We start from the raw sequence: 12596 nt of genomic DNA on the forward strand, positions 1-12596 counted from the left end.
ACACACGTACACATGAACACACGTGGACACACATGAACACACGTGGACACACATGAACACACGTGGACACACGAACACACGTGGACACACATGAACACACGTGGATACACATGAACACACGTGGACACACATGAACACACATGAACACACGTGGACACACATGAACACACGTGGACACACATGAACACGTACACATGAACACACGTGGACACACATGAACACACGTGGACACACATGAACACACGTGGACACACATGAACACGTACACATGAACACACGTGGACACACATGAACACACGTGGACTCACGCAAATGACAACCGAAATGCATTCACATCAAAGCACGGAGTCGCAACAAAGACAAAGCTCCCCCGTGTAGCCTCTAGCAGACTGTAGGGCAAGTGCTGTTAGTAGTGAGTAGCAGCAGCGCCTGTGAAGGCAGACACAGACAAAGGTCCCCCGTGTAGCCTCTAACAGACTGTAGGGGCAAGTGCTGTTAGTAGCGAGCAGCACCTATGAAGGTAGACACACAGACAAAGATCCCCCGTGTAGCCTCTAACAGACTGTTGGGGCAAGTGCTGTTAGTAGCGAGCAGCACCTATGAAGGTAGACACAGACAAAGTTCCCCCGTGTAGCCTCTAACAGACTGTTGGGGCAAGTGCTGTTAGCGAGTAGCAGCACCTGTGAAGGCTACCGGCACTGTGGCACACGAGGGGGTGGGTTGCTACCAGCACCACGCCCGGCCGCCTTTGTCTCCCCAGTTGGTACAACAGCATCAGGTGCTCGTTTGAGGCCGAGTTGACCTAGGAGAAGGCCGGCACCAGTTTAAATATTTGGCAATGTTGGTCGCGAGCAGAAATCGGACACTGAGACACAGACACGCACACACACAGACACGCACACAGACACTGACACACACAGACACCCACACAGACACCCACACAGACACGCACACAGACACTGACACACACAGACACCCACACAGACCCACACAGACACGCACATAGACACAAACAAACACACTCACACAGACACTCGCACAGACACTCCGACACGCACATAGAGACAGACAAACACACACACAGACACCCACACACAGACAAAAACCAATACCGCCATTCGCCACTAAGTGGCGGTGACGTCACCACGACGCTTGTGCCAGGCCAGGCAGACACACACCCACAGACAGAGACACACACACAGACAGAGACACACACACGCAGATACAGACACACACAGACACACACAGACAGAGACACACACACAGACAGAGACACACACACGCAGATACAGACACACAGACACACAGACAGACACACAGACAGACACACAGACAGAGACACACAGACAGAGACACACACGCAGATACAGACACACAGACAGAGACACAGACAGACACACAGACATAGACAGAGACACACACACGCAGATACAGACACACACAGACACCCACACACAGACAGAGACAGACAGACACACACACAGACACCCACACACAGACACCCACAGACAGACACACACACAGACACACACAGACACACGCGCACAGACACGGCGTGTAGTTTTTCTGTTTTGGGGGGGGGGCTGGCGAGGGGGGGGGCTGTAGGGGGGGAGGGGGGAGGGGTTGGGGGGAGTGAGGCTCGGGACTTGTTTTGTAACGGACCCCTCCGTCATTCTCGTCGTCGCGATCGTCGTTCTGAACATCGCGAAAGTCGCGAACGTCGCGAATGTCGTGAACGTCGTCGCGAATGTCGCGAATGTCGTGAACGTCGTCGCGAATGTCGCGAACGTCGTCGCGAACGTCGCAAATGTCGTGAACGTCGTTGCGATCGTCGTCGCGAATGTCGTGAACGTCGTCGCGAACGTCGCAAATGTCGTGAACGTCGTTGCGATCGTCGTCGCGAATGTCGTGAACGTCGTCGCGAACGTCGCGAATGTCGCGAACGTTGTCGCGAACGTCGCGAATGTCGTGAACGTCGTCGCGAACGTCGCGAATGTCGCGAACGTCGTCGCGAAAGTCGCGAACGTCGCGAATGTCGTGAACGTCGTCGCGAACGTCGTGAACGTCGTCGCGAAAGTCGCGAACGTCGTCGCGAATGTCGCGAATGTCGTGAATGTCGTGAACGTCGTCGCGAATGTCGCGAATGTCGCCGCGAATGTCGTGAACGTCGTCGCGAATGTCGCGAACGTCGTCGCGAATGTCGCGAATGTCGTGAACGTCGTCGCGAAAGTCGCGAACGTCGTCGCGAATGTCGCGAATGTCGTGAACGTCGTCGCGAATGTCGTGAACGTCGTCGCGAATGTCGCGAACGTCGTCGCGAACGTCGCGAATGTCGTGAACGTCGTCGCGAACGTCGCGAATGTCGTGAACGTCGTTGCGATCGTCGTCGCGATCGTCGTTGTGAACGTCGTCGCGAACGTCGCGAACGTCGCGAATGTCGTGAACGTCGTCGCGATCGTCGTTGCGATCGTCGTTGCGATCGTCGTTGTGAACGTCGCAAACGTCGCGATCGTCGTCGCGAATGTCGTCGTTGCGAACGTCGCGGTTCGTCGGGGTGGCGGCGGTGGCTGCTGCTGCTGCGCCACGCGGTTGCCAATTAAAGAGCTCCTCACGACGACGACGACTCCACCACCGCTCCGCCTCGCCGCTCACTCGCTCGCTCTGTAGTCAACACACTCAGTGTGGTGGTGGTGGTGCACAGTGTGGTGGTGGTGGTGGTGCACAGTGTGGTGGTGGTGGTGCACAGTGTGGTGGTGGTGGTGGTGCACAGTGTGGTGGTGGTGGTGCACAGTGTGGTGGTGGTGGTGGTGCACAGTGTGGTGGTGGTGGTGCACAGTGTGGTGGTGGTGGTGGTGCACAGTGTGGTGGTGGTGGTGGTGCACAGTGTGGTGGTGGTGGTGGTGCACAGTGTGGTGGTGGGGGTGGTGGTGCACAGTGTGGTGGTGGTGGTGGTGCACAGTGTGGTGGTGGTGGTGCACAGTGTGGTGGTGGTGGTGGTGGTGCACAGTGTGGTGGTGGTGGTGCACAGTGTGGTGGTTGGGTGGTAGGTGGTGGTGGTGCACAGTGTGGTGGTGGTGGTGCACAGTGTGGTGGTGGTGGTGGTGCACAGTGTGGTGGTGGTGGTGGTGCACAGTGTGGTGGTGGTGCAGGTGGTGGTGGTGCACAGTGTGGTGCACAGTGTGGTGGTGGTGGTGGTTGTGTGGGGGTGGTGCACAGTGTGGTGGTGGTGGTGGTGCACAGTGTGGTGGTGCACAGTGTGGTGGTGGTGGTGCACAGTGTGGTGGTGCACAGTGTGGTGGTGGTGGTGGTGCACAGTGTGGTGGTGCACAGTGTGGTGGTGCACAGTGCGGTGGTGGTGGTGGTGGTGCACAGTGTGGTGGTGGTGGGGCACAGTGCGGTGGTGGGGGTGGTGGTGCACAGTGTGGTGGTGGTGGTTGTGCACAGTGTGGTGGTGGTGGTTGTGTGGGGGTGGTGGTGGTGGTGCACAGTGTGGTGGTGGTGGTGGTGCACAGTGTGGTGGTGGTGGTGGTGCACAGTGTGGTGGTGGTGGTGGTGCACAGTGTGGTGGTGGTTGTGTGGGGGTGGTGGTGGTGGTGGTGGTTGTGTGGGGGTGGTGGTGGTGCACAGTGTGGTGGTGGTGGTGCACAGTGTGGTGGTGGTGGTGGTGCACAGTGTGGTGGTGGTTGTGTGGGGGTGGTGGTGGTGGTGGTGCACAATGTGGTAATGGGGCAGTAGTGGAGAGAGTGGAGAGTTTCCCATACCCGGGCAGTGTGCTCATGACCGGCTCCGGTTGGAAATCTCGCTCCAAATCAGTCGAGTGGCATTATCTTTTCATCGCTTGCGTAACGCTGTGCTTAAGCTACCTGGTCTGTCGCTCCACACGAAGCTTCAGGTTCCTCCGTTCTCTACGCTTGCGAAACGTGGACCCCCTTAATGGACCATCTTTCCCGGTTAGAAACATTTAGGCTGGCCTGTCTACGATCCATCCTGTGTTTTTACCAGCAGGCTGGATTGCGTGAGGAGTTTACAAATCCTTGACAGATTTGTATAACAAGTCCCATCGGTGAGCTCCTGCGGCAGGCAAGGCTGCGTTGGCTGGGTCATGTAGCCCGCATGCCCAGCCACCGCATGCCTAAACAGCTTTTGTTCGGCCGGATCGAGGAGGCTAAACGGGCGCGGCACGGACCAGAGAAGAGATGGAGTGATGTGGTTCAAAGGGACATGGAGCTGAGTGGATTTGCCGATGGCTGGTTACCAGCGGTGTCAAGATCAGCATCTGTGGAGGAGGCTCGTGAAGGACGCTACTGGGCAGTTGGAGGCAGTCGCCCTCCAACAACAACGGAGGGCGGAGGAGCGACGCTCACAACAACGAGCGGAGCGCCGGGTGGCTAAAGCACAGCAAGTTGGCACAGTAGGGGGCACAGGTGGTACATCAGCCAATCATCTCGGTCATCTCAGTCAGTCGACCCGTGGCACCTGCTGGGTCTGCCCCGTGACCTGCCAGCGGGCGTTCGACACTTCACGTGATAGCCTCAAGGTGCACTTGGCCTGGCACAAGCGTCGTGGTGACGTCACCGCCACTTAGTGGCAAATGGAGGTTGTTGTTGTTGAACAGTGTGGTGGTGGTTGAATACAGTGTACACAGTGTGAACAACCACCACCACTCTGTACAACAACAACCACACTGTACAACAACAACCACCACCACTCTACAACCGCCACCACCACTCTACCACCACCACCACCACTCTGTACAACAACTACCACTCTGTACAACAACAACCACCACCACCACTCTACAACCACCACTCTGTACAACAACAACCACCACCACTCTACAACCGCCACCACCACTCTACAACCACCACCACCACTCTGTACAACCACCACCACCACTCTACAACCACCACTCTGTACAACAACAACCACCAGCACTCTACAACAACAACCACCACCACTCTGGACAACAACAACAACAACCACCACCACTGTGTACAACAACAACCACCACCACTCTGTACAACAACAACTACCACTCTGGACAACAACAACCACTACCATGGGCCAGGATTGTGAGCCCGGCGGATGAAACTCGTTGGCACAACAGAGGGCACAGCTGGTGCACCTAGCCTGGCACAGCAGTACAACTCATGGCACCTGAGTCTGTCCCGTGACCTCCTGCACCTAGCCTGGCACAGCAGTCGACCCATGGCACCTGCTGGGTCTGTCCCGTGACCTCCTGCACCTAGCCTGGCACAGCAGTCAACCCATGGCACCTGCTGGGTCTGTCCCGTAACCTCCTGCACCTAGCCTGGCACAGCAGCAGTACAACCCATGACACCTGCTGGGTCTGTCCCGTGACCTCCTGCACCTAGCCTGGCACAGCAGTACAACCCATGGCACCTGCTGGGTCTGTCCCGTGACCTCCTGCACCTAGCCTGGCACAGCAGTCAACCCATGGCACCAGCTGGGTCTGTCCCGTGACCTCCTGCACCTAGCCTGGCACAGCAGCAGTACAACCCATGTCACCTGCTGGGTCTGTCCCGTGACCTCCTGCACCTAGCCTGGCACAGCAGTCAACCCATGGCACCTGGGTCTGTCCCGTGACCTGCACCTAGGCTGGCACAGCAGTACAACCCATGGCACCTGCTGGGTCTGTCCCGTGACCTGCACCTAGCCTGGCACAGCAGTACAACCCATGGCACATGGGTCTGTCCCGTGACGTGCACCTAGCCTGGCACAGCAGGACAACCCATGGCACATGGGTCTGTCCCGTGACCTGCACCTAGCCTGGCACAGCAGTACAACCCATGGCACATGGGTCTGTCCCGTGACGTGCACCTAGCCTGGCACAGCAGGACAACCCATGGCACATGGGTCTGTCCCGTGACCTGCACCTAGCCTGGCACAGCAGTACAACCCATGGCACATGGGTCTGTCCCGTGACCTGCACCTAGCCTGGCACAGCAGTCAACCCATGGCACCTGGGTCTGTCCCGTGACCTGCACCTAGCCTGGCACAGCAGTCAACCCATGGCACCTGGGTCTGTCCCGTGACCTGCACCTAGCCTGGCACAGCAGTCAACCCATGGCACCTGGGTCTGTCCCGTGACCTGCACCTAGCCTGGCACAGCAGGACAACCCGTGTCACCTGCTGGGTCTGTCCCGTGACCTGCACCTAGCCTGGCACAGCAGTCAACCCATGGCACCTGGGTCTGTCCCGTGACCTGCACCTAGCCTGGCACAGCAGGACAACCCGTGTCACCTGCTGGGTCTGTCCCGTGACCTGCACCTAGCCTGGCACAGCAGTCAACCCATGGCACATGGGTCTGTCCCGTGACCTGCACCTAGCCTGGCACAGCAGGACAACCCGTGTCACCTGCTGGGTCTGTCCCGTGACCTGCACCTAGCCTGGCACAGCAGTCAACCCATGGCACATGGGTCTGTCCCGTGACCTGCACCTAGCCTGGCACAGCAGGACAACCCGTGTCACCTGCTGGGTCTGTCCCGTGACCTGCACCTAGCCTGGCACAGCAGTCAACCCATGGCACATGGGTCTGTCCCGTGACCTGCACCTAGCCTGGCACAGCAGGACAACCCGTGTCACCTGCTGGGTCTGTCCCGTGACCTGCACCTAGCCTGGCACAGCAGTCAACCCATGGCACATGGGTCTGTCCCGTGACCTGCACCTAGCCTGGCACAGCAGGACAACCCGTGTCACCTGCTGGGTCTGTCCCGTGACCTGCCTTCGACACTTTGCGTGACCTAAAAAAAAAGTGCACCTAGCCTGGCACGAACGTCGTGGCAACGTCACCGTGATGATGATGATGGCAGTAGTCGTCTGAGGGTGGAGCAGTGACGATTATCTGAACCGGTCCTGGTGTCTCCCCTAGGTCGACTTAGTCTCAAAAGAGTAATTTGGTTGGCTGTGTGTTTAGCTCGCCAACCCACAACAACACTCGCCCCAACGAGTCTCCTATGGGGCCGTCCATAAATGACGTCACGCACCTGGGGGGGGGGTGGGGGGGGGGGTCAGACATTTGTGACGATGGGGGGGGGGGTGGGGTTTGAGAAATATGACGTCACATCAAAATGCACAACTTTAAATACATATAGACAACACGTTCTATTTAATAAATAGACTTTTTATTGTTTTTAATAAATTATTTTCTCATCTTCTTGGTTCTTTCGGTAAAGTCACGTAGAATGGAAATAATAAAATAATAAAATAAAATTTGATTTTATTATTTCCCTTCTACGTGACTTTAACGAAAGAACCAAGAAGATGAATCCCTGCAGTCACGAAAGCTCTAAATCGAAATTTAAATGTGTTCTCCTACAACATCCGAGTACAGCGCCACATTAAATACGCACTACAATGACATTAGTTTAAAGCGATTTTAAGCATGTTTAAAACAAATTTTGGGGGGGGGGGGGGTCTGACTTTTTGTGACGCCGTGTGACGAGGGGGGGGGGGGGTCAAAAATCGTCCAAAATCGCGTGACGTCATTTATGGACGGCCCCAAAGGCTTCGCCACCGCAAGGATCCTTTTTCATTTCGTGGCCGTGAGGGCGCTTCCCGGCTGAGGGCAGCAGAGGGCAGCAGAGGGCAGCGAATGGTTTCCACTCGAGCTGAAGGGAGAAAGAGAAAAAAAAATGCAAGAATAGTTCATGCAACGTTTCTATTGCAACACAAGCAATCATCATCATGTACAAATGAAAGAGAAATCAAACCGAGTGAACTTAGAAATATAATGCAACGCAGAGAGTGGGCTAACACTCAACACCACTCACCACCACTCACCACCCACCACCCACCACCACCACCACCACCACCACCCACCACCACTACCCACTGGGTGGTGGTGGGTGGTGGTGGTGGTGGTGGTGAGTGGGTGGTGGTGGTGAGTGGGTGGTGGTGGTGAGTGGGTGGTGGTGGTGAGTGGGTGGTGGTGGGTGGTGAGTGGTGGTGAGTGGGTGGGTGGTGGTGGTGGGTGGTGGTGGGTGGCGGTGGGTGGGTGGTGAGTGGGTGGGTGGTGGTGGGTGGTGGTGGTGAGTGGGTGGGTGGTGGTGGGTGGTGGGTGATGATGGGTGGTGGTGGTGGGTGGGTGGTGAGTGGGTGGGTGGTGGTGGTGGGTGGTGGTGGGTGGTGGTGGTGGTGGTGGTGGTGGTGGGTGGTGGTGGGTGGGTGGTGATGGGTGGTGGTGGTGGTGGTGGTGGTGGGTGGTGGGTGGTGGTGGTGGTGGTGGGTGGTGGGTGGTGGTGGTAAGTGGGTGGTGGTGGTGAGTGGGTGGTGGTGGTGCGTGGTGGTGGGTGATGGTGGTGGGTGGTGGTGGTGGGTGGTGGTGGGTGGTGGTGGTGGTTGGTGGTGGGTGGTGGTGGGTGGTGGTAGTGGGTGGTGGGTGGTGGTGGTGGTGGTGGGGGGTGGTGGGTGGTGGTGGTGGTGGTAGTGGGTGGTGGGTGGTGGTGGTGGTGGTGGGGGGTGGTGGGTGGTGGTGGTGGTGGTGGGTGGTGGTGGTGGGTGGTGGTGGGTGGTAGGTGGTGGGGGGTGGGTGGTGAGTGGGTGGGTGGTGGTGGGTGGTGGGTGGTGGTGAGTGGGTGGGTGGTGGTGGGTGGTGGTGATGGGTGGTGGTGGGTGGTGGTGGTGGTGGGTGGTGGGTGGTGGTGGTAAGTGGGTGGTGGTGGTGGATGGGTGGTGGTGGTGCGTGGTGGTGGGTGATGGTGGTGGGTGGTGGTGGGTGGTGGTGGTGGTTGGTGGTGGGTGATGGTGGTGGGTGGTGGTGGGTGGTGGGTGGTGGGTGATGGTGGTGGGTGGTGGTGGGTGGTGGTAGTGGGTGGTGGGTGGTGGTGGTGGTGGTGGGGGGTGGTGGGTGGTGGTGGTGGTGGTAGTGGGTGGTGGGTGGTGGTGGTGGTGGTGGGGGGGTGGTGGGTGGTGGTGGTGGTGGTGGGTGGTGGTGGTGGGTGGTGGTGGGTGGTAGGTGGTGGTGGGTGGGTGGTGAGTGGGTGGGTGGTGGTGGGTGGGTGGTGGTGAGTGGGTGGGTGGTGGTGGGTGGTGGTGATGGGTGGTGGTGGGTGGTGGTGGTGGTGGGTGGTGGGTGGTGGTGGTAAGTGGGTGGTGGTGGTGGATGGGTGGTGGTGGTGCGTGGTGGTGGGTGATGGTGGTGGGTGGTGGTGGGTGGTGGTGGGTGATGGTGGTGGGTGGTGGTGGGTGGTGGTAGTGGGTGGTGGGTGGTGGTGGTGGTGGTGGGTGGTGGTGGTGGTGGTGGGTGGTGGTGGTGGGTGGTGGTGGGTGGTGGTGGTGGTTGGTGGTGGTGGTGGTGGGTGGTGGTGGTGGGTGGTGGGTGGTGGTGGTGGTTGGTGGTGGGTGGTGGTGGGTGGTGGTAGTGGGTGGTGGGTGGTGGTGGTGGTGGTGGTGAGTGGTGGTGGTGGTGGTGGTGGCATCCATTCAGCAACGGTTTAGACAGCGGACAGCAAAACGCGGTGGGTTTTTGTTGGGCAGAAAATAAATAAACATTGATTTATTTATTTTTCATTATTTTTATTTTATTTTCTACCTACGTGACTTTACCGAAAGAACCAAATAGTATAAAATAAAATAATTATAATAATATTTTCACATTTTTATTTTTATTATTTGTATTTATTTTTCAACCTACGTGACTTTACCGAAAGAACCAAAGAGTATAAAATAATAATAAAAAATTATTATAATATTTTTTAATTTTTTTTATTTTCATTATTTTTATTTAATTTTCCTCCTCCGTGACTTTACCGAAAGAAACCACGGGACGTGGATTCTTGACGGCCACCAAAGTTTTTTTTTTCAAATTCGCAAACTTCGTTTTAGTATCGTCACCGTCATCGGCCGCTAGGCGGTGCTACGTCACCGCTCTCACGAACTCATCCCCCCGCGCCCCCCCCCCTCCCAGGGGTGGGGGCTGTGGGGGGTGGGGGGAGCGGTGGCGCAGCGGTTAGCGCACTGCGCTCGCCACCCACAGAGTTTGGTGGCCGCTTGAACCTGAAAACTCAATTCCCTATCTCCTGTGTAAGATACACAGGGCGAAGTCGTACGGCGTTTACACGGTATGTTATTACACTACACTATACACTACCTTATTATACTACACTATATACTACACTATACACTACATTATTACACTACATTATACACTACACTATACACTACATTATTATAGTACACTATTACACTACACTATACACTACACTATACACTACATTATTATACTACACTATACACTACACTATACACTACACTATTACTATACTATACACTACACTATACACTACACTATACACTACACTAAACACTACATTATTACACTACACTATACACTACACTATACACTACACTACACACTACACTATACCACACCTACCAACCCCTACCTTGCTACGGACCAACTCAGACACTTTATCGGCCACCCTGTGTGTGTGTGCCTCCCTTATAAATCTTGTTGCCCGCTGTACATCGTTACAGGTTCAACCGTACCGGTGGACACGGTGTTGCTAGCAACTTTTTGCGAACAGCACTTGCCCCTTCAGGTCCCGCGAGGCTATTCGGGGAAGCTTTACCTTTACCTGTTGGCATCCAACACCCCCCCCCACCCTTATCCCGCGATGTGATTGGACAATTAATGCCCGCGCGCGCGCGCTCACCCCTCCCCCCCCTCCGTCTCTTCTAAGCCCCGCCCATCTCTTCGTATCCGCCAATCAACGAGCGAATCAACCTAACGCCCCACCCCCAAGCTACCCAAACCACACGTCCACCAATCACAACGTGTCCTTTGCTCAGGTAGCCACGCCCATTAAAATATCACCCTCCCTTCCCCTCCCCATCTCCTCACCTTGACCAATCAACGCGCGGGTATCGAGCCCACAACCACTTCTCTTTTCCACCCCCTCCCCCACCACCACCACGCAACCAATCACAACTCGCCCCCCCCCCACCATCGCCCACCCCCCAACACAACTGGTCTAAGCCACGCCCATTAAACCAACCAGCCAATCACCGCGCGGGGAATACCCAGATACACAGCCCCACCCCGCGTGTCTAAGCCCCACCCCCTCCCGTTGGCTCCTCCCCTCTGACGACGCCGCCGTTGCTGCTGCTGAGTCGCCCGCTCAGTCGCTCTCCGCGTGCGGAGAGGAGAGGCTGGCGCGCTCCTTCGCTGCTGACGCTGATACTATAGCCGCTGCTGATACTATAGCTGCTGTTGATACTATAGCCGCTGTTGATACTATAACCGCTGTTGATACTACAGCTGCTGTTGCTACTGCAGCTACTGATACTACAGCCTCGACTGATACTACAGCTGATGTTGCGACTGATACTACAGCCTCGACTGATACTACAGCTGCTGTTGCTACTGCAGCTACTGATACTATAGCCGCTCTTGATACTACAGCTGCTGTTGATACTACAGCCTCGACTGATACTACAGCCTCGACTGATACTACAGCCTCGACTGATACTACAGCTGCTGTTGATACTACAGCCTCGACTGATACTACAGCTGCGACTGCAACTACAGCCTCGACTGATACTACAGCCTGGACTGATACTACAGCCTCGACTGATACTACAGCTGCTGTTGCGACTGATACTACAGCCTCGACTGCAACTACAGCATCTGTGGCTGCTGTTCGCCTGAGCCCCAACGAGCAACTGGGGTTGGTGTGGTGGTGGTGTTTGGGTTGGTGGTGGTGTTGGTGTTTGGTGGTGGTGTTTGGGTTTGGTGGTGGTGTTGGTGTTTGGTGGTGGTGTTTGGGTTTGGTGGTGGTGGTGTTGGTGGTGTTAGTGTTTGGGTTTGGTGTTGGTGGTGACCTAAGCCGTGTTAGGGAAAGTACTGCTGCGTGTGTAGTACTGTGTGTGTGTACTGTGTGTGTACTGTGTGTGTGTACTGTGTGTGTGTACTGTGTTTGCACTACTGTGTGTGCGCACGTGTTTGTACACGTGGGTCCACGTGTGCGTACGTGTGCCAACGTGTGTGCTTTACACGTGCGTACGTGATTCCACGTGTGTGTGTACGTGTGTGCTTTACACGTGCGTACGTGATTCCACGTGTGTGTGTACGTGTGTGTGTCCACGTGTGTGCTTTACACGTGCGTACGTGATTCCACGTGTGTGTGTACGTGTGTGTGTCCACGTGTGTGCTTTACACGTGCGTACGTGATTCCACGTGTGTGTGTACGTGTGTGTGTCCACGTGTGTGCTTTACACGTGCGTACGTGATTCCACGTGTGTGTGTACGTGTGTGTGTCCACGTGTGTGCTTTACACGTGCGTACGTGATTCCACGTGTCCGTGCGTGTGCCGTGCTTACAACACCGGACCACCACCACCACCACCACAGGCCTGAGTGAAGCATTTTAAAAAGAACACAGATTTACCGTCGTGCCTAAACGCCTGGGACCCTACCTACCTACCTGCCTGCCTGCCCGCCTTACCTGCTGATCCTGCTGGAACAAGTTGCCCTGCTGCTACCCACGAAGCCGCCGCCGCCACCGATGATGATGTCGACCTCTGGGATGTAATTCAAGGGACCGGGAGGTGGAATTCTGCTGTCCGCGAGAGGCG

General features: G+C 56.3%; 1 protein-coding gene across 1 annotated transcript; it reads left to right on the forward strand.

The window, feature by feature from the left end:
• The first annotated feature begins 838 nt into the window (after positions 1 to 838).
• On the forward strand, positions 839 to 2628 carry LOC133362959 (zinc finger CCCH domain-containing protein 13-like). The gene is made up of 2 exons (XM_061581936.1): positions 839 to 873; positions 920 to 2628. Exons 1-2 carry the CDS (start codon positions 839 to 841, stop codon positions 2598 to 2600), a joined length of 1716 nt encoding a protein of 571 aa, XP_061437920.1. The 3' UTR covers positions 2601 to 2628.
• Positions 2629 to 12596: the final 9968 nt, after the last annotated feature.

The sequence above is a fragment of the Lethenteron reissneri genome, unplaced genomic scaffold, assembly GCF_015708825.2.
Source record: "Lethenteron reissneri isolate LAM-NWPU_2019-01 unplaced genomic scaffold, ASM1570882v1 scaffold_1638, whole genome shotgun sequence".
Lineage (NCBI taxonomy): Eukaryota > Metazoa > Chordata > Hyperoartia > Petromyzontiformes > Petromyzontidae > Lethenteron > Lethenteron reissneri.

Bases quoted from the DNA above. Each gene is read 5' to 3' on its own strand.
- LOC133362959 (XM_061581936.1), top strand. From the start codon at position 839: ATGTTGGTCGCGAGCAGAAATCGGACACTGAGACA. The intron at 874-919 runs CAGACACGCACA...CTGACACACACA, and splicing joins AGAAATCGGACACTGAGACA to GACACCCACACAGACACCCA.